The sequence below is a fragment of the Callorhinchus milii genome, unplaced genomic scaffold (assembly GCF_018977255.1).
Source record: "Callorhinchus milii isolate IMCB2004 unplaced genomic scaffold, IMCB_Cmil_1.0 Scaffold4, whole genome shotgun sequence".
Classification (NCBI taxonomy): Eukaryota; Metazoa; Chordata; class Chondrichthyes; order Chimaeriformes; family Callorhinchidae; genus Callorhinchus; species Callorhinchus milii.
In genome coordinates, this window is record NW_024704745.1 from 19911939 (window position 1) to 19937849 (window position 25911).

At 42.6% G+C, this 25911-nt stretch overlaps 1 protein-coding gene across 2 annotated transcripts in view; it reads right to left on the reverse strand.

The window, feature by feature from the left end:
* Nucleotides 1-24556, reverse strand: part of map3k15 (mitogen-activated protein kinase kinase kinase 15) — a 46994-nt gene extending 22438 nt beyond the window's left edge. Inside the window, exons 1-10 of one of the 2 annotated variants that reach the window (XM_042334244.1) lie at nt 24386-24556; nt 13599-13738; nt 12690-12713; nt 11750-11943; nt 7373-7541; nt 6394-6500; nt 3400-3570; nt 2819-2931; nt 1565-1724; nt 1110-1260 (exon numbers count right to left, since the gene is read on the reverse strand). In XM_042334244.1, coding sequence (XP_042190178.1) covers nt 1110-1260; nt 1565-1724; nt 2819-2931; nt 3400-3570; nt 6394-6500; nt 7373-7541; nt 11750-11943; nt 12690-12713; nt 13599-13721 — 1212 coding nt within the window. In that variant the 5' untranslated portion in view covers nt 13722-13738; nt 24386-24556. Of the gene's footprint in view, nt 1-1109; nt 1261-1564; nt 1728-2818; nt 2932-3399; nt 3571-6393; nt 6501-7372; nt 7545-11749; nt 11944-12689; nt 12714-13598; nt 13751-24385 lie in introns of those variants that run through there. The other variant, XM_007891701.2, reaches the window with a different exon arrangement.
* Nucleotides 24557-25911: the final 1355 nt, after the last annotated feature.

Below are 25911 nucleotides of genomic sequence, written 5' to 3' on the forward strand. Positions count from 1 at the left end.
TGGTCTGCGTAGCTCAGTTTCAAACTGGACAGTTAATTTACTAACTGAAGGATGGGGGAAAGCACCTTTACGTTTTAACATAAAGTTTCCTCTAAATTGATGGTAATTTAATATTTCCCACACAATGGTTTTCACATCATTTGTTTCCTAACCGTAAACAGACTGTAACATCTATTGTACAAAGAGAATCCCAGATTACTCTTGTCCCAGAGGAAAGATTGGAATATACCTGTACTGTCAACTGACATAAGAGAAAGTGAGTTTCACACTTTTACGGTTTAATAATGAACTACTATGAAAAGAAAACAAGATGTGCCTTTTACACAAGTTAAATTGCAAGGCTGTAACTCAATCAGTGGCATCGACTTACATCATAAACTACAAGGGAAAAATGTATTTAATCTGACCATGTCATTCTGAATCTGGGATTGTGTTACAGCCCATAAGTAACTGACTTTCACACAGCTGTTACTCTGTTCAACACACAGAGGTTATGTCATCAGCATGTATCTGTCACTGGAGAGCCTGTCATTTTCTTCTGCTTTTCAATTTTCAGTTATAATGTGTTATCCTGAGGGCAAGAGAGATCTCTAAGAGGGATGGCGTGACCTGGAAGCTCATATGCACCACCTGTCATCTCATTAACAGAGCACGAGTGGAAGCCTGGCTGATTGCTTTTATAGTTGGGAAAGGGATTCCTAAAGATAGTGAGAAACTTATCTATAAAAAGAGGGTAAGTAGACAGCACAGTGACACTGTCATTGAGCAACAGCACCTGGACACACAGTTACCATTCCATATGTGGTGCATTCCTATTACAAAGACTGTAGTTCATGAAAAACCCAGTGATTTTAGGCACTTCCCCACAGACAAAGTGTGGGGGCAGCTAATCTGAAATCAAGCCCCTCCATGGCTTGTGTCTTGGCACCTCTCGGCTATCAATTATAGTGGGATGTTGACACAGCCTTAGAGCGGGCACTCCATTTGTCCTCTTGGGAAAGGGGTTATGATGCATGAGGTGTGGTGACCCGAAAGTAAGGGGAAGAAGGGCCACGCAAGAGTCACAATACCTATAGGAGAAGAGGTAAGGGAGAAAGAAAATCTCATACTGGGAAGCGTAATCTATTGGTGATGCTCTCCGTTGTTTCCACAATGATGTCCAGCCAGAAGTTGAGACTTTCCCGTTTCAAAGAATTCTCCACATTTTGTTTCCAGAACTGCTGAATTAATGTCAGGTTCTGAACTGTTGACCTCAGGAACCTGCAAAAGCAAAAGAACAGCCCTCACGTCAAGAAAAACAGTATTTACACTAAGTGATAACTCAGCACTTCCACTAAAAGATGATCCTGCACTCACAACAAGACATAGTTTAGTCTTTACCTCCAAATTGTTTTTTGTGCAACAGAGACCAAAATGGCTGCATGAAAACTAAGCTGCTGTAGTACAGTCATTCTGCATAGACCGTGCTGTAAACTCTGCATCAAAGATTGAAACATTGCCAATAATGTCAATGGGGGAGTGTAGGAGAGCATAATGTATAACGCAACAGAGACATAATACTTACCAGAAAGGGGGATTGAGTTTAAAGAGCTTCTCAGCTGCTTGCACAGCCTTGTCAAAGTCTTTGGCAAGCAGACTTACAACAAGGAAGTGACCCACATCATAGTAGTTGTTCATCATTTCCAGTCTTCCTTTTCTGCCCAGCAAACTATTCAGCCGCATGCCTGCTCCCAAAGACAATTGCAATGAAATAAGCAACAACATTCATTCTTTCTGACATATGTCTCCTGACCTCACCAAAGTGGACATCATTCTGGAGTTAAAATTTCAATTCAGTGATCTATCCTGGGCAAGTGTTGAAATAGTGGAGGTCTTTCAAGAAGGACAATACACTGAGTTATCCTCTGCTTTGTTCAGTTGGATGCTAAAGATCCCATAGCACTATTGTGAAGAAGAGACCAGACATTTCTACTGATATTCTAACCAATATTATCCTAAGAGAGTTTCTCCTGGCCAACAATCTACCAAATAAAATTGGTCACTCACTTCAGGATAGAAGCGCTCTGGGACTCGACCCCACTTGAAGGTCGCTATATAATTCCAGGTTATTGTTGTTGTTCATGGCTGTTTGTGAGGCATTGCTGTACTCAAAATGGTTATCATGTTCACTTGCAACTACACAGTTAATGTGTGATAATAATTCCTCAAGAAAAAAATAATAATTTGGTCATTCAATCCATGACTGTTTGTGGAACATTGCTGTGCGCAATTGGCTGCCGCATTTCACCCACAAATATACAGTCAATTCACTTTACGGTATATTCTGTGAAGCACTTTGAGACATCTAGAAGACGTGAAAAGCGCTATATCAAATGCAAGGATTATTATTACTATACTTCACAGCAAAATCTTGTGAAATGCTTTGAGACGTCTCAACAACTTGATAAGGCAATGTACCAATGCAAGAGCATTGAATTCACCAAATTCATAGATTAAATTTCACCATTAGAAATATGGTATTGGAACAGATTCGCTCTGGATTGGCTTCCCTAACCACAGTAACTACACTTCAACTTTTTTTTTGTGCGAAATACTTCAATATATCCAATGCAAGTATAATATAAGCAAGGATGGGATGTGCCTTTAACGGAGTAGAGATGGTGCCTGCTTCCAACTGAGCAGGGATGGGCCTAAATTATTTAAAAGAGTACAAAAGTCAATGATAGATACCGTAATTCCTGAATGTAATTACAGTAAAGAGGTTCATAAGCTTTGATGAGAAAAAGAAGTAAAACACCTTCAGCACTGAAACACTCACCGATTTTTCTCAGTTCCATCGAGGTTTCAAATTGTTGTCCAGCAACAATTAAGAACACAGTCAGGTTAATGCCCGCGTACAAGGTTGGTTGGAGCTCAAAACCTTTACGGTACCTAATTATTAGCAAAGACAAACTGATATTAAAATTCACAATATTTAATAAATGTTATGTCAGGACTTAGAATGACTATAGTCTAAGCTGACACTCCAACGTGCTGCATTGTTTGAGGTGCTGGCCTTCGGTTGAGACAGTAAGCCAAGGTCTCATCTGTCTGTTCAGGTGGACATTAAAGATTCCGTAGCACTTTTCAAAAAGAGAAGGAATTTTCTCTCAGTGTCCTGGCCAGCAATCTGCCCAAATTAAATTGGCCATCCACTTCATAGCTGTTTGTGGGGCAATACTGTGTGCAAAATGGCCTGAGGCGTTTGCCCCAAAATACACAGTACTTGACTTTACAGTAAATCCTGTGAAGTGCTTTGGGACGTCCTCCCAATGTTAAAGGCACTAAACCAAAGGATTATTATCATCTGATCTGCTCTTCTACCTGATCGCCACAATTCAATACCAATTGTTTTCTTACCATTCGATCGCATTGTCCCGGGTGGTTGTATCCTTGCAGTGTGAGTCAAGGAAGAGGTCTTTGTAAATTCTTCCACACAAACAATACATGTCAGGTGCTGGCTGGTCATATGACTTCAGGATTTGAAGCATTATATTTAAAGCCCTTTGCCTGTCACCCTGGTTGTTCCTCCTACACAGAAAATATAGAAGCAATATGTTGCTACGTTATTGAACTTAAAAAACGGGCTCACTAACTGTGTGAGTCTCCCCACTCTTTCTATTGGCTTTCTCAACAGATGGTAGCTTGAAAGGGGGAGAGGATATTAGACAGCATTTTGTTTTTTAGCCCCCACACACACACCCCCACCCCCTTGCAGAGGCAGGAGCTGCTGCTGATCACTTATCACAATAGCAACAACTTGCAAGTAGTGAATCACTGCCATTTTCTTTGGATTATAAAGATAAGAAATAAATAAGCCTACAGGCAGAAAACAGCCAAAGAACAATTCCTAGGCCAGTTTAATCAAATAGGTGTTAATTAGGGCAGCTGCCATTTCTTTCTAGATTCACCGGCATCTCTCATACCTACATTCCTAACCATACATGGGGATGGGGAAAACAGCCAAAGAAAGCTTCTGATACACAGTAGGAGATAGCAGAGATCAGTGTCTGAATTTATCAACAGACAATCAGTATGAGACAAATTTGATACTTGCAGGATTCACTAGTTACAATCTGATACCTGCAGGATTCACTAGTTACAATCTGATACCTGCAGGATTCACTAGTTACAATCTGATACCTGCAGGATTCACTAGTTACAATCTGATACCTGCAGGATTCACTAGATACAAATCAAGTTGAGAATATTGACAATTCAGATACTACACTTCACCATAAATGCTGTGAAGTGTCTTGAGAAGTCCTCTTGAATAGAAAAGACAATAAATCAAATGCAATAATTATTTTATTTAACAAGAGGGCACAGGTTCAGACTTTAAAGGGCAATTTCAGGACAACACTCAGAAGTATTTCTTTTCACAGAGGGGAATTAACAACTGGAGCGAGTTACCAGAGGTTGACACCAGCATGCTAGGCATATTTAAGAAACAGCTTGATGCTGTCATGAGAAATGGTAGGATGATTATTCTCTTTGGAAGAGATCAATTGGCACAAAGAGCCTTCACCTGAACTTCTCAAGTGCTCTAAGATGTTACCCTGTGTAAAGAGTGCTATATAAATGCAAGTTGTTTTCTTATGATCTTATGAACAATGGAAATATAGCTTTTGGTTAACAAGTTTGGCTGTTCCTGCTGCAATAAAGAAAGTAAACTGACACGCTGCTTTTATCTGAACTTCATGTTCAGACGAAGCTTGTGCAGTGGCCTAAACTCCAGAAGGAAACTCAAAGAATGGAATATGCCAAGTGCAAATGAAGCCCTTCGAGCACCTGCAGTGGATGCCGTTATGATATTTTTATTGTTACTTTGTGTTACTTGTTTACTTTTTCAAGCCAAGTGATACTATAAACTAAAGTCAAAGTGCTTGAATGTAAAAACTCAAACTGCCATGCAGTATGCAGAGGCAGCCATGTTGACAATGGAAGCATTCTATCTGAAAATGGTTTAATCAGCCGGTTATTAAAGATAAACATGAATCATGCTAACTCCCTGAGTAGGCTTATTAACGGTAAATATTTGTCATGCTAACTTACTGAATACTTTAATGCAAGATCATCAGTGCTGCTTGTTTATTATGCAATGAAACATTATAGCCAGGAATAAGGCTCTCTCCACAGAGACAGACAGAAGAACATTGCTGTCATCCATGTATTCATGATACACCTACTTCTTCCTGATATATCAACAGCAACAAATTCGCATTTATATTAGAAAATACTTACAAAGATCCAGCTTTCAAAGGTTTGAAGCCAACAGAAAAAGTGAGAACTCTTTCCCTTTGTGCAACATAGAATGATAACAGGATCTAGAAAGATTCAATCACTCAAAATGCGAAGCCTGCTCTGTGCGTTCCAAGGGCGTAGGGACAGATGTTACTTACGATTTCAGTTTGTACACTGGTGAGGCCTACTGACTTGACATTATAATAATGTCATGTTTGTAGACTGTATTTGCAGCTTGTTCAAACAATCGCACGGTTAAAGCCTGAAACCATCTGCTCAACTCCACTGTTGCTAAAGTAACTAGCAGCCCCTTTTAATACTGCTGTATGAGCCATTGTAAAGTTAAGATATTGAAACTCTATAGGTATAAATATTAGCAATGTATTCCTGAATTACATTTGTACATTAACAATTTATTGTCACAGGGCATTCATCTGATTAGTGTTAATTGTGGAGTCCTGTAGCTCAGTGGTTAGAGCACTCGCTTTGCAAGCAAGAGACCCAAGTTCAATTCCAGACAGGGCGAAACCTTGGGCAAGTTTCCTTACTCCACACAGAGCCTAATAATAATCCCTCCAAAACTAAAAACAATAATAAATTGGTCATTTTCGATCTACGACTGTTTGTGGGACATTGCTGTGCGCAATTGGCTGCCACGTTCGCCCACAAATATACAGTCAATTCACTTTACAGTGTGTTCTGTGAAGCGCTTTGGAACGTCCTCCCGACATGAAAAGCGCAATATCAAATGCAAGGATTATTATTATTAATGCAAAAAAATATGAAAACAAACCTAAATTTGAAAACCCCAGAGCACTTCAAATGATTAACACATTCTGCATTTAAACTTGGCATGTCCTCCCGACGTGAAAGGCGCTATACAAATGTGATCTTGTTGTTATGATCCCACTAACCACTAGTCGAATGTTGTAAGCCTGAAGCCAAATGTGCAGCCCAGTTTTACTGACATTGCACTGACAAAGAAGTCACCAGGTATATTTATAATCAATACATTACAAATTCCTCAAATTTAAATCAAACACTGGGCCCTGTTTTTCAGCAGATCTCTCCAGCCTGTGTGTTCCCAGCTGCCTTGGGTGCAGACCATACCTGTTCAATGCAAATGCGTAGTGGAACTTGATGTTGTACTGATTAGCCAGGTCACAGGTAGGCAGACCCTCCAGGGTCTCCACTAGCTTCACCATGCCATCGTAGTCCTGCCAGAGAAAAAGGGACAGAATCCAATAGGAAAAAGTAAAAATTAAAAATATCTTTGTGTCTTTATAAGGTCAAAGAACAAACAGATCACAAAATATGAGACAAACTGGTGGATATTTGATTCCTCTCGTACATTCTGATGGCATAGATATACACTTCAGGCATTTTTTATTTTAAATCAGGATCATTTTCAGTTTCCTGGGGTCGAATGGATCTGCACTACATAGTATGGCGCTTAGTCATAGAGACCAGGCAGGTTCTAGGTTCATCAATTGAATGTTCAGAGTTAACAATCACAGTGAGGATGTAACATATAGAAATGAAAAAAGGAAGAAGAATCATCTATGGTTCCTGTTCTCGATCGCTCTGCAAGAAACAGTGTTGAAAGTGCACACAGATAAAAAGTGATGGCGGGATACGGGGACTGCACTCACAATCAGACAGGTTGATGGCATTTATTCCCCTCACTTATTCAGTGACTCATACATGAAGAAAGGCCAGTTTGGACAATTACAGTTTCTCAGCATGAATCCCCACTTCAAGAAAGGAGGGCTGAAGGAACACAGAAAAATATAGACCTGAGCAATCTACTTATTTATTTCAGATATTTGTAAGCATTTAAATCACAATGGCCATACAGGCCTTGCTCTCCAGGCAGGCTATCTTAGTGGTCATAAAGACAGAAGTTGCAGCAGGTCAGGCATCATCTATGGAGAGAGGAAAATTAGTTAACGTTTCATGGCGATGACCTTTCATCAGAATCCTAGTGGTCATAGCAGTCATGTTAGGTGCTCTTTCACTCTTCCTAACGATGGGCTTCCAAATAACTAACTGAAAATTGAATAATTGAAACCAGTTGCCTTCACTATACCTGAATGTCTCTGTACGAGAAAAGCAGGTTGGTTATGATGTCAGGTGTGAGGACCTCGGTGCTGTCTAATCGCAATCTAATGCGTGCCAACTCCTTGGCAAGATCCTCACCATGATACTTCTCCCTTGCCTTTCTAATGTCACTCAACAGCGTATCCTTGACATGCGCACTGCTGGATAAAAAACAAAGATGCTGTGCTTTAGCTGCAGCTCAATGAACAAGACACATAAGGTGGTTAAGACATTAGGTAGAAACTCAAGTTAGCTTATTAATTTAATTTCCACACACAAACCACAGTTATATTTTCCATTACAGTTGTCCTAAAAATAAAAATTGTGTGCGTCTGGACACTATTTAAAACGTACTTTCCAAGCATGCTTAACAGGTTGGGAATGCAAAGGGGTCACCAACTACAGCATTGTCATTGTGGGGAGGGAGCAACGAGAGAGAGAGAGAGGAGTGAGGGAGGGAGGGAAGTCTGGAGTTTCCTGTCAATATTTTTTTTCAGGTAGATGCCACACCAGTGATAAGTAAAATAGTAGGGATTTCTTTTATAAAAATAAGTTTGCCTCCACAAAAACAAAAATGGTTTCCTTGGATTTGTGCTCATTCATGAGAGAACCATTCCAGTGGCTGGGTTTGCCATTGGCCAGATCATATCCTATCACTCCCCAAGTATTTCTATTACATATTCAAATGCCCCAAAATTGAACGGTCCTTCTTTATTTTGAAATTTACAGAATACAGTAAATCTAAAAAAAATTCCATGAGCTAAGGTTTAGTTCGTCCACAAAGCAGTCACTCCACTTTGCAGTAACAACAACTTGTATTTTTTTTATAGATTCCTTCACGCAGGTGAGCGCCTCAGAATGCTTAAATCCTATAAATCTTGTAAGAATAAGAATACTAATCCTTGCATTTGATATTGTGCTTTTTATGTTTTTGAGACGTCTCAAAGTGCTTCACAGAATATATTGTATATTTGTGGGTGAAACTCGGCAGCCAATTGCGCACAGCAGTGTCCCACAAACATTTGTGGATTGAAGTGACCAATTTTATTATTTTTTTCTTGAGGGATTATTATCAGGCGTGTGGAGTAAGGAAACCTGCCTAGAGGTTTCACCCTGCCGGAAATCGAACCCAGGTCTCTCGCTTGCTCTAACCACTGAGCTACAGGACTCCTACAGGACTTACTGTAAATGAGTAAGTGCTGAGAAGCACTTTGAGAAGTCCTCCTGACTGAAAGGCGCTACATCAAATGCAAGGATTATTATTATTAATCCTTGCCTTTGGGATAGGGCCTATTGGAAAATGTTACAAATTCCTTTTATATTATCTCTTTGCAGTTCTTCTTATCTCTAATTTACATTTTAATTTTACTGGGTATTTATAGTGTTTGAACCCTGTTGTGCTGGTGCCATTTCATGCTGTGGAGATCCTTTTCACTAAACAGTGTCATGCGTGTTGTTTGCATTGAATGAAGGCTCATTGGTTTAGAGAGCCTGTTTTTCAATACGTGTACCATTACACAAAGAAGTCTGTGTTTTGCTATACATTCATTTTCCTATCTAAACCTTTGCTGATATGTACACCCAGGCATCCCCTACACAGTACCACAAGTATCAGACTGATACGTCATCAAAGGAGTTATGCTTCATGTGTCAGTCTAAACTGTGAGTGTTGACAGGATACTTTGATCGTATCCTCACCCACATGCTACTGGATTGCACTCTGAAGCAACAATCCTATCTGATTATTATCTCTTGAGCACAAAGGCAAAGAGGACAAATGCCATGTACTTTCACTGACTGATAATTGAACCCTTGGCCAGATCAAGGGTTACTATTTATTCATTCAGGAACTCACTGCATGAGGTTTGTGGTAATCGTCAGGGGTATCCCTTTATTCCAGATGATTAGGATAAGGAGACATAGTATGGGGGTGAGGTCAACTGTATTCGGTGTAAGGTGTGACATATCTACTATTTCCTTTACTTAAGCATGGTATTAATCGGTTATCTTTAGTCCTAAACATGTAATTTTTTTTTAGTTCCTGATCCAGCTGCTGTTATCTTTAGTATCCAGGACTGTCTCTGACAGCCAGTGTTGTTGACTCATTTTCTATTTTTATTATCTAAAGTAAACACGAAAGCCAATGACTTTGAACAGGGTGACATGCGTTACTCCATGAGGAAGCCATGACTATTTCCAATCTTGTGACTGTATAGGTGTAAAGTCAGCCATTCACTCCCTTCTCATGATGAACTCTGAAACGGCTGCTGCCTGCGTTACCTTCGTGTAATTGGAATGCTCAGCTCTGTGAGGAGTACCAACCACAACTGCACCAACAAAAACATAGTATAGAAGCTCCGAACCAGCACTCTTCAATCATGTGAACTGTTGGCATTAAAGGGGCACTTCATGTTCCCTCTGCACATTTTCCCAAGACTTCTCTGACACTCGACAGGATGAAATCATGGAGCAAAGATTGAAGAGACAGAAATAAACCTTGTTTTTCACTGATACACAACATTGGAGTCCTGTAGAGGAGCGGTTAGCAAGCAAGAGGACCCAGGTTCGATTCCCAGGCCAGGTGAAACCTTAGTCATGTTTTGTGTCTCGCACTCCTCTGTAAGTAGGAACCCGGTTGTTAGTCGATTGGCGGATCGTTTCTGGGGATAATAATACTTCAAAATAAAATCCACGACTCTTTGTGAGACACTGCTGTGTGCAATTGGCTGCCGCATTTCGCCCACAAAATATGTAGTCAATCCACTTTACAATATATTCTGTGAAGCGCTTTGAAACAACTCAACGACATGTTAAGGTGCTATATCAAATGCAAGGATTATTATAACTGCCTCCTCCCTATTCTCTAACAAAGCCCCTATTCAGTGATTTTTGCATTACCCATTTGGATCACAACATCAATAACAACTTGCACCAATGTAGCACCTTCCACGCAGGGTAGCGTCTCAGAGCGCTTAACAGTGGCGGAACCTGACTGTGAGCCCGGGTGGGCTAGATGATGTAAGCACGTCGAAAAGGAAGGTTTTCAGGGGGAACTTGAAAAAGGGGAGAGAGGGGGCAAGGTGGAGGGATTGAGTGTTCCAGAGTTTCGGGGCATAGTGGCTGAAACTGCAAACTCCAATGGTGGAGCGGAGGGTGCGAGGGATGAGCAGGAGGCTGGTGCCAGTCGAGTGGAGGTGCCGGGTGGTGGATTGGGGAGTGAGGAGGTTGGAGAGGTAGGGAAGTACCAAGGAGTGAATGGATTTGAACATGAGTGTGAGGATCTTGAAGTCGATCCGTTCAGTGATGGGGAGCCAGTGGAGCCTGGTCAGAATTGCTGAGATGGGGGTACAGAGTTTGGTCCGGGTCAATATACGGGCGGCACCGTTCTGAATGAGCTGGATTTTTGGAATAGTGGAGCTGGGTAGACCAGTGAAGAGTGCGTTTCAGTGCATTTCAAGAATCCAGTGGGAGGTGACAAATGCATGCACGAGGGTTTTGGCTGCATCTGGGGTAATGTACGGTCAGAGGAGGGCAATGTGGCAGAGAAAGGCTGTCCTGCTCAGCCAAAGAGTATGGCTTCCATCTTGTCCATATTCAGCTGCAGGAAATTTGCACTCATCCAGGCCCTGATGTCTGCCAGACAAACTGATAGAATATCGGCGGATCTGGAATCAATACTGGTGAAGGCAAAGTAGATTTGTGTGTCATCTGCATACATGTGGAAGTTTACCCCATGTCTGCGGATGACATGGCCCAGAGGGAGCATATAGATGAGGAATAGAAGAGGGCCAAGGATGGAGCCCTGGGGTACCCCGCAGGTGACTGGAAGGGGGCGGGAGGAGAAACCATTTGCCGAGATGAAGTGGAGATGGTTGGTTAAGTAAGACCCGAACCATGCGAGTGTGGTCCCACTAAGGTGGATGAGGTAGGAGAAGTGGTGGAGGAGGATGGCGTGGTCCACTGTGTCGAATGGATCTGAGAGGTCCAGGAGGACAAGGAGACAGAGGGAGCCCTGGTCGCAGATGTCATTTGTGACTTTAACAAGTGTTGTGGGCAGGGCGAAAACCAGATTGCAAGGGATCGAGGAGGGAGTGAAGGGAGAGGTGTTGACCTACAACAATGCGTTCCAGGACTTTAGCAAGGAAGGGTAGGTTGGAAATGGGACAACTCAACATGCGATCAAATCACGTGTTGAATTGCGAATGGGAGACAAAACACAAATAAAATAATTAAGCTCATTAACAACAGATCAAACCTACAGATCTTCATTACTAAATAAGGCCTCCTCCCCATTATCAGCATATTGCGAATAATTACATTGAGGTGACATTCCAATAAGCACCTCTGTTACCGTGTAAGAAATTACCATGAGGTAATGTCAATATCCTTCAGGAGACTGATAAATTTCTCCACCAGGGGTTGGCAGAAAGGTCCCAGTAAGGTGTCCCAATTTGGCTGCAGGTACTCTGAGACTCTTCGTTGTACGTCATTCTCACAGCACAGAATGTCATCATTAGTTGTTATCACATAAGGAATTATATAATATTTCCCTCTGGAGGCCTAATGAAAGAAAACACACAACAGTAGCGAAAGCTGACAATATTAATTATACTGTATTGCACAATGATGATTTTCTATTGCCCTGAAAGCAAATTTTTTAATGAGACCTGCTATCGCTGGGCGCTATCATCAAGAGGGGGGGTCCTTGATTACCATTGGGGATTAGGAAGCATTTTTTCAGACATTTCTCCCAGATAATAGATGCATGTGATAAATCTATTCTAGGTCATGAACTGTGGAGGGAGCAGATCGAAGAGAAAATTGTATTTTTTCATTCCATGTATTCTTAATCTGAAATACTAGTGGTGGCAATTGAGCTGAGTGTTTTTAGGCACAGCGTTGTCATGTTTTAAGTGTTTGTTGTTTTAATTAAGGAACATTCAATAAGTATCAGCAGATGGAACAAAGCTTAGACTCAGTCTAGCTTTAGGATTGCTTAAATCCTACCCAGTGACAAAAAACTGCATTTAAAAATGGGTGACTGAAAACAAGAGGACACACGAGCTAAAACAGGTTAATTGTATCTACACAGACAAGGATGCTCCACCTGATGGTAGGTATCAAACTTTCCTTAAATAAAACAAGGAACGGTTTAAAACACCACTCATTTTACCTCTGTGTTTCTTATGGTGTGTTTGACAACCTACTCTGGGCCAGGAACCCACTGTAAATAGGTTTTCAGAGTTACCTGGGATTTCCTATCTAAAGATCTATATTGAATGAAATGTTGTTGGAGAATCACTTACCATGTTCTTCTGAGAAACCATGTTCTAATGGAACAGAAAACAAAGAGTAAGGTTAGTCTTCAGTCGGTGAATCTCTGGAACTCCTTGCCTCAATCCCTCCATTTGCCCCATCTTTGACAATCTTCAAAGCACAGTGAAGACTTTCCTCTTCCACCATGCCTTCGGTTACCTGCACTCTTGTTCTAGCTTGGTGCTATGCTTACACCGCTGTTAAGAACCCCAAGGTACTACCCACGCTAAGGGCACTATAAAAATGCAAGTTGTTGTTGTGTGTGAGTGACGATGGAATCTTAAAGCTCTCTCTAAATGCTCACAAATGAATTGTGCCGTAAGGGTTCTTCAGAAAAGTTGTTGCATCACTGACTACAAAAGCACATTGGATGTAAACTCCATCTCCAGCAAAGATTCCTACGTATGTCACGCTGACACATGAAACACCAGCTTCAATTCAATGTTGTCTCAAAAATGCGATCTCGTGAGTCAGTGTGACATATATGGGATTACTGCTGGAGACACAGTCTGTACCACAAGACACTTCTTCCAATAGTGAACCATTAGAAACAATTTCTAGACATCTAGCAACATTCCCCCACTTTCTCTCATTTTTAAATGAGCCCATTGCCCTGCCCACCCAGAGAGATACCATTGTTAGTTAAGTCCCCAGTTTAATATTTGCTCTGACAATACAGTGCTCCTCCAGCACTGAATGTGAGTGCCAGAACTCAAAGACTCAACCATGGGCTTCAACCCACAACCTCTGACTCAGAAGAGAGAATGCAACTGACTGAGCCAGGCAGAACCCTACCATATTTCATTGATCACTGGTGTTTCATCAAATTTGCCATTTTTACTTGACATAATCATAACAAGTTACACAGCTGGTAAGGTGGGAGTGTGAAAATCACTAACCTTAAATGAATGCATAGTGTCCAGGTCAGTGTCATGGTACAGAATCACGCTGTTCGCCATGTCAAAGCTTTCTCGAACCCCCAGATGATAAACATACGTTGGCTGCCGGAAAACATCACTCATATCCACCACAGCAATGTCTGAAAAGCAAGGGCAGGACCCCAATGTATTAGGATAAGCTGCACTCCCCCATTGAACTCATTAAAAACCAGCTTGATGCTGTGACGGGAGGCCAGTATGATGGGTGTTTGGAAGATAAGATTAGATGGGCTGAAGGAAAGGCCTGTTTCATCTGAACTAATCTTGTGATCTTGTGATTACAGCCTTGCAATTGGTATTGTGCATCTCGCTGCTTACTTTAAAAAACTAGAGTGTTCACTTGTGGTTTTGTTTGTACAGAGCAAATGCTCATTGCAGCTGGAGCAGCTGTGGGGCACTACAACTAATTCCAGTGTTCTTGAGTTAAGGAAAGGAAAATGTCAGTAACAATTCCCATTCCTGACCAATAATAATATTAACAACCTCTGCATTTGATGAAACATTTTGCATGTTGGGAGGGCATCTCAAAGGATATACTGTGAAGTGTGTTCACTGTGTAGGCAAATACAGCGAACACCAATCTCCCAAATAAAATTTGTCACTCACTTCATGGTTGTATGTGGGACGTTGCTGTGCACAAATGGGCTGCTGCATTCACCTACAAAATATAGTCACTGCACTTTATGGTATATCCTGTCAAGTACTTTGAGACATCCTCCCTAGTTGAAAGGCAGTATATCAAAAGCCAGGTTAATTTTTTTTTGCAAGTGTTGGTTGAGTGTTGATTGCATTAGTTCACATAGCACTGAGGGAGTGGTGCGTAACGCAGGGGTTTCATTTTATTGGCACCAGTATTGGGGGAAAAGGGGTCTGTTTCAAAAAGATGGGCTCCACTTAAATCGGGCTGGGACAAATGTCCTAGCAAACCGAATACATGGGGAAGTAAATAAGGCTTTAAACTAGTAAAGGGAGGGGCATACAATTAGAAATAACCGCAAGGTAGCAATATTGAGAAAACTAAAGGTGACATAACAGAATAGTGAGAGAGGTAAACAGAATACGTCAAAGAGGGGTAAGAAGCTCAGTAAAGAAGATAGGGCATCAGAGAGTAGGGGAAATGGTAAGAAATGAAAATCTCTATATCTGAATGCACAAAGCATTCAGAATAAGGTAGATGAATTAAAGGCACAGATAGATACAAATAGGTATGATCTAGTAGCCATAACTGAGAATGTTAAAGGGAGATCTAGGGTGGGAGTTAAATATTCTAGTGTTTTCAGCTTATAGGAAGGATTGACAATGTGGAAAACGAGGTGTGGGGGGGGGGGGGGGGGTAGCCTTGTTTATAAAGGTTGGAACAAAAGCAGTAGAGAGGAAAGATTTCAAATCAGATAACCAGGATGTAGAGATGGTATGGGTAGAATTATAAAATAACAAGAGGCAGAAAACATTAGTGGGAGTAGTTTATAGAACCCCAAACAGTGATCACAACATAGCGCAGGGTATTAATCAGGAAATTAGAGAAGCATGTAGCAAAGGTAATACAGTAATAGTGGGTGATTTCAATCTTCATATAGATTGGGAAAACCAAATCGGCAAAAGTAGGATAGAGGAAGAGTTTATAGAGTGTATGAGAGATAGCTTTCTGGAACAGTATGCTGAGGAACCAACTAGGGGACAGGCCGTACTAGACCTTGTTTTGTGTAACGAAACAGGACTAGTCGGTAGTATAGATATTAAAGCAGTTCATCTGTGGCTAACTCGAGCAGTTAGAGAAAATATAAAACTAAAAGAAAAGGCCTATAAAACTGCCAAAAAGAGTAGCAAATCTGAGGACTGGGAGTGTTTTAGAGACCAACAAAGGAAAACCAAAAAGCTCATTATGAGTGAGAAAACGGATTATGAGGCATTAAGGAATCCTAGGAACATTAAGACAGATTGTAAGAGTTTTTATAAATACATTAAGAGGAATAGGCTAGCAAAGGTAAATGTGGGTCCATTGCAGGCAGAGACAGGAGGAATTATAATGGGGAATAAGGATATGGCAGAGTAAATAAATACTTTGCTTCTGTCTTCACTTTAGAAGACACAAGAAATTTACCAGAAATAGAGATGAACCAAGGGACTAATGATAGGGAGCAACTTAGGGAAATCTACATTAGCAAACAATTGGTGCTAGGGAAATTGTTGGCATTAAAAAGTGACAAGTCCCCTGGACCTGATGGTCTGCATCCTAGGGTTTTAAAAGAGGTAGCTCATGAGATAGTGGAGGCCTTGTGTCTGATCTTCCAAAATTCTTTGGATTCTGGAACAGTTCCCATTGATTGGAAGATCGCAAACGTCACACCACTATTTAAGAAGGGTGGGAGAAAAAAGATGGGGAACTATAGATCAGTTAGTCTGACATCGGTGGTAGGGAAAATTCTAGAATACCTAATTAAGGATGTCGTAGTGGGATACTTAGAGGATCACAATATGATTAGACAGAGTCAACATGGCTTTACAAAAGGGAAGTCATTGCTTAACAAATATTTTAAATTTTTTTGAGGGCATATCAAGTAGATTAGATAGGGGGGAATCAGTGGATGTAGTGTATTTAGATTTCCAAAAGGCATTCAATAAGGTGCCGCATAAAAGGTTGATCCACAAGATTAGGGCCCATGGAATTAAGGGGAATATATTAGCATGGATTGAAGAATGGCTAACGGGAAGAAAACAAAGAGTAGGGATAAATGGGTCCTTCTCAGATTGGCGGGATGTGACTAGTGGAGTGCCACAAGGATCAGTGCTTGGGCCTCAACTATTTACAATCTACATCAACGATCTAGATGAGGACATCGAACTTAATGCATCCAAATTCGCGGATGACACTAAACTAGGAGGGAGAGTAAACACCGAGGATGACATTAAAAAAATGCAACCAGATATAGATAGGCTAGGTGAGTGGGCAAATAGGTGGCAGATGAAATATAATGTAGGGAAGTGTGAGGTCATCCACCTAAGTGGCAAAAACAGTAGAGCAGATTATTTTTTAGAAGGGGAGAAACTAGATAATGTTAACGTTCAGAGGGATTTGGGTGTCCTTGTACACCAATCACAAAAAGTTAGTTTGCAGGTACAGCAAGCAATTAGGAAGGCTAACGGTATGTTGGCATTTGTTACAAAAGGGTTAGAATATAAGAGTAGGGAAGTCTTGCTGCAACTGTATAGGGCCCTGGTAAGACCGCACCTAGAGTATCTTGTGCAGTTTTGGTCTCCTTATTTAAGAAAGGATGTATTCGCCTTGGAGTAGGTACAACGAAGATTTACTAGGTTGGTACCAGGGATGAGGGGGATGAGTTATGAGGATAGGTTGAGCAATTTAGGCCTATATTCTCTAGAATATAGAAGAATGAGAGGTGATCTTATAGAAACCTACAAGGTTATTAAGGGGCACGACAGAATAGATAGTGGGAGACTTTTTCCCGTGGTTGGAGAAACTATAACCAGGTCACAGTCTTAAAATTAGGGGTAAGCCCTTTCGCACTGAGTTGAGGAAAAACGTCTTTACTCAGAGGGTAGTAAATTTATGGAATTCTCTACCCCAAAGGGCTGTAGATGCTCAGTCCTTGAACATATTCAAGACTGAGATTGATAGATTTCTTGTGGATAAAGGGATTAAGGGATAATGGGGATAAGGCAGGTAGGTGGAGTTAGAATAGATCAGCCATGGTCTTATTGAGTGGCGGGGCAGGCTAGAGGGGCCGAATGGCCTACTCCTGTTCCTAATTCCTATGTTCTAATGGTTCCCCAATTACAAGTTTTTGAAGTATTGAGCCAATAAATGCTGATTTAACTTCATCGTGACTCAGAGGATTGGAGTGAGGAAGAAAAATCCCAGTGTACCAAGATAAGTGGAGTACAGTAAGTCCTATGAAGTGTTTTGTGATGTTCTGATGAACTGACAAGGCTCTATATCAAATGCAAGGAATATTAGCTTGTCTAAGTTCAAAATGAGTCCAGAAGTAAAACATAGCCTTTTCCTGCCTGCAGTGAGATTTCAAATTATGGGTGACATGAAAGCTCATGGAAGGTTAAGGTTACACTCAGGCTTGTCCTGCACACAGCTGAGCATTGTTGCTGAAACTGAACCAAGAAATAATAATAATAATCCTTGCATTTTGATATAGCGTTTTTGCGTCTTCTAGACGTTCTCAAAGTGCTTCAGAGAATATACTGTAAAGTGAATTGACTGTATATTCGTGAGCGAAACGCGGCAGCCAATTGCGCACAGCAGTGTTCCAAAAACAGTCTTGGATTGAGTGATCAAATGTTATTGCTTTTTTATCTTCAGGGATTATTATCAGCCGTGTGGAGTAAGGAAACTTGCCTAAGGTTTCACCCTGCCGGGAATCGAACCCAGGTCTCTCAAGGCTAGTGCTCTAACCACTGAGCTACAGGACTCCACGTTCCTGTTCAGAATTGCTTTGAATTCGAAGAAAACGCCAACACGGTTTATCTTGCAGTCAAAATAATGAGACTTTTATGCTGTACTATTGAATATCAATCAGATGTACAGGAGGCTGATCCTGTCTGACACAACTGTCTATGATGAAAGTCCTGTAGCTCAGTGGTTAGAGCCCTCGCTTCACAAGCAACAGATCTGGGTTCGATTCCCGGCAGGGTGAAAACTTGGGCAAGTTTCCTTACTCCACACGCCTGCTAATAATCCCTTAAGAATAAAAAATAAAAATAAATGAATAATAAGTAAATTATAATAATTTGTGGGATACTGCTGTGGCTGCCACTTTTCACCCACAAATATACAGTCAATTCACTTTATAGTATATTCTGTAAAGTGCTTTGAGACATCTAGAAGACGTGAAAAGCGCTATGTCAAATGCAATGATTACTATTATTACCTGATGTTAAGTCACTTATTTGTCCTGTGGCTATTGGATTCTGAATGGGATAGCAGCTTTACTCTGAGGTTTAGGACCGTGACGTTGAGGTCAATTATAGCCTGTGAAATGGTGCCTGGCTGATATTAGCTAAGCCAGTAATGATCATGAATTGAGCTGTGTCTTTCTGTTCCTTGTGGCTTATTGTTAGTCTGGCTGTATTTTTACCCACTGGGACCGTGAGGGGAGAAATTCAACAATGGCCAATTTAACATCTCTCCCAATGGAGGACTGGCTCCCCGAGAGGGCTCGGGGCTTTCAGGTAAAATGGAGATAAAATTTTCCAAATAGCTAGTCTACTCCGTGGTCTCTACTAACCTACAACTTTATTTCTCTGCTGTGTGAGGAAAGCTTATATTCATCAAAGGATTTATTCTTTCACCAAATGTACCTGAGCAAGTTGTTATCTCAACAACAACAACAAAATTAAATTTGTAAAGCGCCTTTCACGTTGGGAGGACGTCCCAAGGCGCTGGACAGACAAAGTTACGGACCTGAGCTGGGGGTCAGGGTGGGGGAGGTGGAGGGCGGGGGGGAAGCAGGGAGATCGAAAGCACTGTTGAAGAGGAGGGTCTTAAGGTGGGTCTTGAAGGTGGCGAGGGAGGGGGTGAGATGGAGAGACTGTGGGATGAAATTCCAGAGGGAGGGGGCAGAGTGGCAGAAGGCCCGCCCGCCAATAGTGGGACGAGTGAGGCGGAGGACGTGAAGCATGCCGGAGCCCACTGAACAGAAGGAGCGAACAGGATGGTAGGGGGTTAGGGGGAGGTAGGGGGAGTAAGATCATGGGATGGAGAGGTAATGGGGACGGAGAGTTGGGGGGAGCAAGATCATGGAGGGCTTTGAAGGTGATGACCAAGATCTTGAACTGTATCCTCTGTGTGATGGGAAGCCAATGGAGTTGGGCAAGGATGGGGTTGATCGGGTCACGGAGCTTAGTGTGGGAGAGGACACGGCTGCAGAGTTCTGGATGATATGCAGCCTGTGGAGGGAGGAGTTAGGGAGGCTGACAAGTAATGAGCTTGCATAGTTGAGCCTTGATGTAATGCAGGCATGTATGATGGTTTCGGCGGCCTGCAATTTGAGACAGTGTCGGAGCCGGGCGACATTACGGAGGTGGGGGAAAGTAGAGCGGGTCATGGTGTAGATGTGGGGTAGAAAGGATAGTTGAGAGTGAAACAAGAACCCCAAAGTTCTGGACTGGCTTAGCAAGGTGGAGTGTGCAACCATGGATGGTCATGCTGTCATTGCCTGAGGTGCGTATGGAGGTGCTGACAGGAGCCAATCAGGAGAGCTTCGGTCTTGATGACATTCAACTGAAGAAAGTTCGCTCTCATCCAGGACTTGATGTCGACAGACATTCAGTCAGGAAAGCAGTGGTCCTGGAGTCAAGGGTGGAGGCAGAGGGAGAGTTGGGTGTCGTCCGCATACATGTGGAAGTTGACCCCCTGTCTGCAGATGATTGTTACCAAGAGGGAGTATATAGATATTGAAGAGGAGGGGACCAAGGACAGAGCCCTGAGGAACGCTGCAGGAGACGGTGCGGGGGCTAGAGGAGAAGCCATTTGAGGAGATGAAGTGCAGGCGGTGTGAGAAGTACGATCTGAACCAGTCAAGGACAGCGTCATGGAGGTTGAGGTGAGAGGAGAGGCAGTGGATGAGGATAGAGTGATTGACAGTGTCGAAAGCAGCAGAGAGGTCAAGGAGGATGAGGAGGCAGAGGGAGCCCTGGTCGCAAATGGATAGAATGTCATTTGTCACTTTGACCTCAGGCAAGAGCTCTGGTTGAAATCTGACTCTGTATTTCACAAATATGAAATAGGTATCAACTTTCCTCTGGTGTTAACTTTCCTATAGTTCAACATGCTGAATGCAGGCATAACCTTTCGAAGAAGGGTGATTCACTGAGAAAAGATTGATGTTTAAGGTCTTATATGATGGAACGAGGTACAGAAAGTAAGAGTTGTGTATCATCGAAATAGGGCCTTAAAAAACATGAAGCAATAATAAGAACAACAACTTGCATTTATATAGCTCGCTTCACATAGGGTAGCAACAGAAGACCACAGCGAAGAGAAGAGAGACACAAATGATTTGCAGATGGCAAATCTAAATAGAATTCTAAATTATATGGAGTTATAAAACTCATTTATTATTACTGTATTGTCAATGTAAAACTGGTCTAATTGATAGCACTCTTGTCTCTGAGTCAGAACATTTTGTGTTCAAATCTCATGGAGAGACTTTGACCTCCTAGTCTGGACTGAAACTCTAATGCAGTGCTGAGGTTAACAGGTCCCATCTGCTGAAAGTGATGCTTTTTCAGATGGATGTCAAAGGTCCCATTGCACCAGGTCAAGTATCCTGGCCAACAATCTCCCAGATAAAAATATGGTCACTCATGGGACATTGGTATGTTGTGGGACATTGGTATGTGGAAAGTGGGTGCAAAGTTCACTTACAAATACACTGCACTTTACAGAAAAATAATATTAAAGCACTATTCATCAGTACTATAAATGATACTACCCTGTAAAATACATCATTGATTATATTGCTCCTGACACACAAATTAACTCAATTTATCACAGGAATGACCTGTGACATTTCAAGTTCAGAATCTTATTAAGAAGCATCTCTAGGGGAGAGACATTATGAATTCAACCAAAGCTGAAAGGAGTGTATAATAGATAACAGCAGCACACAGGTTTCAAACCAATTGTGTTGCTGTCTGTAATAATGTTTTATTGATTTAGCAAGCATGGGCTGACTGTTGATATATTAAATGAAGAGAAAGAAAGAAATATTTGGAAGATTGAATTAAAACACCTTTTTGTATTCAGACCATGATCTGATTGATGTTCAATCCCATGTACAAAGAACACCAAGGCTGAAATGATGCTGCATGTGTGTGTGACTGTGCATCAAGAACAATATATATTTTTTCATGTACTCTGCTAACATATAAGGTAACAATGGCATTGTTACAGCAACAATTGATTAATGCTACACATGGTCAGGCCTGAGGCTGAAATTGCTCATGGTTTCAGCTTTAAGACCATTGTCTTCAAAGTTAAGATTGTGCAGAAGTTTGGAAAATTCTTAAATTTGGGCATGGAGGAAGGGAGTGAAGTAGAAGCATTGAAGAAAAACTGAGCCACCCTCCAAAAAACGTTTTAAAGAAACCTGAGCAGCAAAACAGGAGAGCAAATTCCACACAAATTGTCATAAAAATTACAAGACAAGAGGACAGAACTGCCAGTTCTGATAAGTCACTTTTTATATTAAGAACAGCATTTGACGAACAACCCAAACAAACATAACCAGAAGAAAAACAAGTCCTGAATTGACAGGATTAACTGGATGCCAAATTTAACTGGCGCCATTACAGCTCTCAGTGCATATTAATCACTTCAAAACCCATCAGCTGCCAGTCGACCCACAGAGACATCTAAGCTGTCAGGCTCAACGACGCCCTTTATTTTCATCATTCTCACACATCCCACATGATCTACCCTGGCCGACTCACGTGTCTCCTTTGTACTTATTATGAATATCACACTGCTCCCAGGCTCGTGATTTTCCATGGATAAATATTTAAAAAATTGCAATTGCTGGAAATCCCAAATAAAGACAGGAATGATAGAAAACTAGGTTAAAATTCCAGTTACAGCTTTACATGACACACCGACTTATCTTTGCTGACTGTCTGACCTGCTGCGGATTTCCGACATTTTACATAGCATTACACAGTGTGAGACTGCATGGAAACAGGCCATTCAGCCCAAATAATCCGTGACAGTGTTTACATTCCAAATGAACCTCCTTCCTATTTCGCTTTCCTATACTGCTGGATTCCCTTTCCCCTCATATTCTGTTTTTATTTCTGATTTTATTTAAGTGAACTATGTTGTACCAGTCATAAACAGGAGCTATGCTGCTTCACTGAATTCTTTCTGCATGTAATCTTGTTCTCTTGGACCATCAAACATACAAGACTCCATCAGCCCATCTCACACACATCGTGCTGGAAATCATCAAGTTTCACACAGACTAAATTCTATATAATATAAATACCGGGATCTAATATTCAGTTATTTCTAACAGGATTTTTCAATGAAGAATTCAAAAGGTAACACCTCATAATCGACAAGACACACACATTTCATGCTGACTCACGGGAATTTCCCTTAGAAAATATATTCCATGAGAATGGAGCTCCTCTGTGTCAGTGTGACATACTTCTAATTAAGAAATTAGATTATAAATCACCACATTCAGTGGATCATCACTACAACATAGCTCTCTGTATCCAATATCTCAGAGGCCACTATATCAGTAAAGCACTAAAAAATTTCCCACTTCTGGGTCATCACATCATCATTTTCTGTTTGTTGCACACTTTGCATAAGATACTTCCTGTATGGTGGACATGAAGTGATGTGCAGGATGATCTGATAATCTGGAAGTCAGGCATTTTTTACCATCGGAAGCCAGCTAATCAATGTCATAATTTAGGTTCAAGACAATGCAAGATAATGTTAACACATTGGGGAAAGGAGCACGATAATATAAATAACGCGAGGATAAGGACCTCGAAATCGAATTGCGGGAACATAGGGAACCAGTCGAGACTGACAAGGACTGGGATGATGGACATGCAGAGTTTAGTGCAGGTGAGAATGCTGGAGGAGAAACAACGAGGGAGGTTGGTTGATAAGTGTCAAAGCCAGAGGCACTTTGGTATTGGTGAGAACCAAGCAAGACAAGTTCACTTTAGTGGGAAAAAGTAATCTCTCACCCAGGACTTGATGTTAGAGAGGCAGCCATTCAGAAGGTCAATATTCCTGGAGCAGGATTAGTAGTGGCAGAGTTGGATGTAATGAGGATACCTATGAAAATTAACCTCATGTTTGAGATGTTAACATTGCCAGTTGAGCAACCAGCTAACACTCGCTGTCTATGTTTACACGTCATCAAGACATCTCAAAGTGCTTCACAGGAATTTACTGTGAACAGAGTGTCTGTACATCTGTAGGAAAATGTAGCAGCAAATTTCCCAGAAACAGCCATGAAGTGACTGCCCAATTTTATTTGGGAGATTGTTGCAGGATACTGCAAGAAACTCTCTCTTTACGATCAGTGTGTATCACGTTAAACCACTTGGTTTAAGGTCTCATCCGCACCTCCAGCCCTGCATTGGAGGGTCAACCTATATACACTATCTTCCGACTCAAAGCTTTGCAAGAGAGCTAACCAACTGAGCCGGGCTCAATTGATACTTAATAATAATAATAATCCTTGCATTTGATATAGCGCTTTTCACGTCTTCGAGATGTCTCAAAGCGCTTCACAGAATATACTGTAAAGTGAATTGACCGTATATTTGTGGGCGAACGCGGCAGCCAATTGCGCACAGCAGTGTCCCACTGACCCAGAAGGAGGAAACAGTCCAACACCCTCAGAAGAGGCGTTGAAAAGAGTTCAATAATAATAATAATAATCCTTGCATTTGATCCAGCGCCTGATCACGCCTTCGAGCCGTCTCAAGGCACTTCAGAGCACACCCCCGTGAAGCGTAGTGACTGCGCATCGCGCGGGCAACGCGATCCTTGCCTTCCGCACGGGCAGCTCACCGCATGGTGGGGCCGACGTCTCAAAGCGCTTCACCGGATACCCGACACCGCAAAGTGAAGTGACTGTACATTTTGTTCGAGGGGGGAGGGGGGGGGGGGCAAACCCACAAATTTTTTTTACACAAAAAAAAAGAGAGAGAGAGAGAGAGAGTGGGGGGGGGTTCGTGTCACTGACCCGCGTTGTAGAAGGAGTCGAGGATCTGAGTCTCCCCGAAGTCCAGCTGTCCGAAGGGCAGGGCGAGCAGGGCGGCGCCCAGGGTCCGGCAGGCGCGCTCCAGGCACCGCAGGGCCCCCCGCTCCGCGCTCTGCGGCTTCGCCGTCTCGTTCAGCACATACACCGCCCGCAGACCCCGCGACCCCCCGGCGCCGGAGCACAGCGCCGCGGACACCGCGGAGCCCTCCGAGCCCCGACCCGGCACCGCGCTCACCGGCCGCCACGAGGGGCTCTCCTTCATCTCGGGCTCTTGATTTGCCTCGGGAGAGGCGGGGGGGGGGGGGGGGGGGTGGGTGTGTGTGTGGGGGGGGTGGTGTGTGTGGGTGGGTGGGTGGGTGTGTGAGTGTGTGTGTGCGTGTGGGTGGGTGGGTGAGTGGGGGGTGGGTGTGAGTATGTGTGTGTGTGAGTCTGTGGGTGAGTAGGTGTGTGTGAGTGTGTGTGTGTGGGTAGGTGTGGGTGTGTGTGTGTGGATGTGTGTGGGTGTGTGTGAGTGTGTGGGTGTGTGTGAGTGTGTGGGTGGGTGTGAGTGTGTGGGTGTGTGTGAGTGTGTGGGTGTGTGTGAGTGTGTGTGTGTGGGTGGGTGTGTGGGTGTGTGTGTGTGGGTGGGTGGGTGTGAGTGTGTGAGTGTGGGTGGGTGTGTGGGTGTGTGTGAGTGTGTGTGTGTGTGGGTGGGTGGGTGGGTGTGTGTGAGTGTGTGTGTATGGGTGTGTGTGAGTGTGTGGGTGGGTGTGTGTGGGTGAGTGGTTCTTCTTTCCAGACAGGCTCCTTCCCTCCTGGGTTCAGCTCCTGGTGTAATTTGCTGAAGTCGAAGTCAGTCGCCCTTCTCTCTCTGTCTCTCTGTCTCTGATCAGTATCACATTGGGTTTCCGCGGATCTGGTGAATGCAGAGGGAACAGGGACACGGGCTGTCAACGCGATTCAGCTGTCAGTCCGTGTCCTGGGAAGTCAAGGGCGCAATATAAAACAGCCCTGGAGACCAGAGTGATCCTCAGCCAGGAGGTGACAAGTCTTAATTTATAGTCTCAGCTGTACCTCTGGAAGGAGGATCAGTAAGTCCCTCCAGACAGTCTCGGTGAGAGAAACAATAACTAAGATCGTTTTAATTTTCTTGCAAAATCTCACTTAGCACGGGTTGCAACTATAGATCCGAGATTGCTAAAGGAGACAAATGTGTTTTCGTTAGCTCGCAAGTGCTTCAACTTTCAGAATTCAGAATCAAAAGTTATGTTTTGTTATTTTCTGAAGCTCTAATGTCATGCATTCTCATGTCTATCATAACTGATACAACACATCTTCATGATCACAGATGCCAAATGACTCACCGGTGGCTGTTCTCCTCGGGGAAGATAAGTGGATTCCCCTTGAAGCTGAGCTGCCTCCAAGGTGTCGTGACAGCAGATTGTAAGAATCAAGCCAACCCTCGGCGGTGGTCTCAATAGTTCAGTTCCTGAGTCAGACAGATCCACCGTTACTCCAGGGCACAGCCG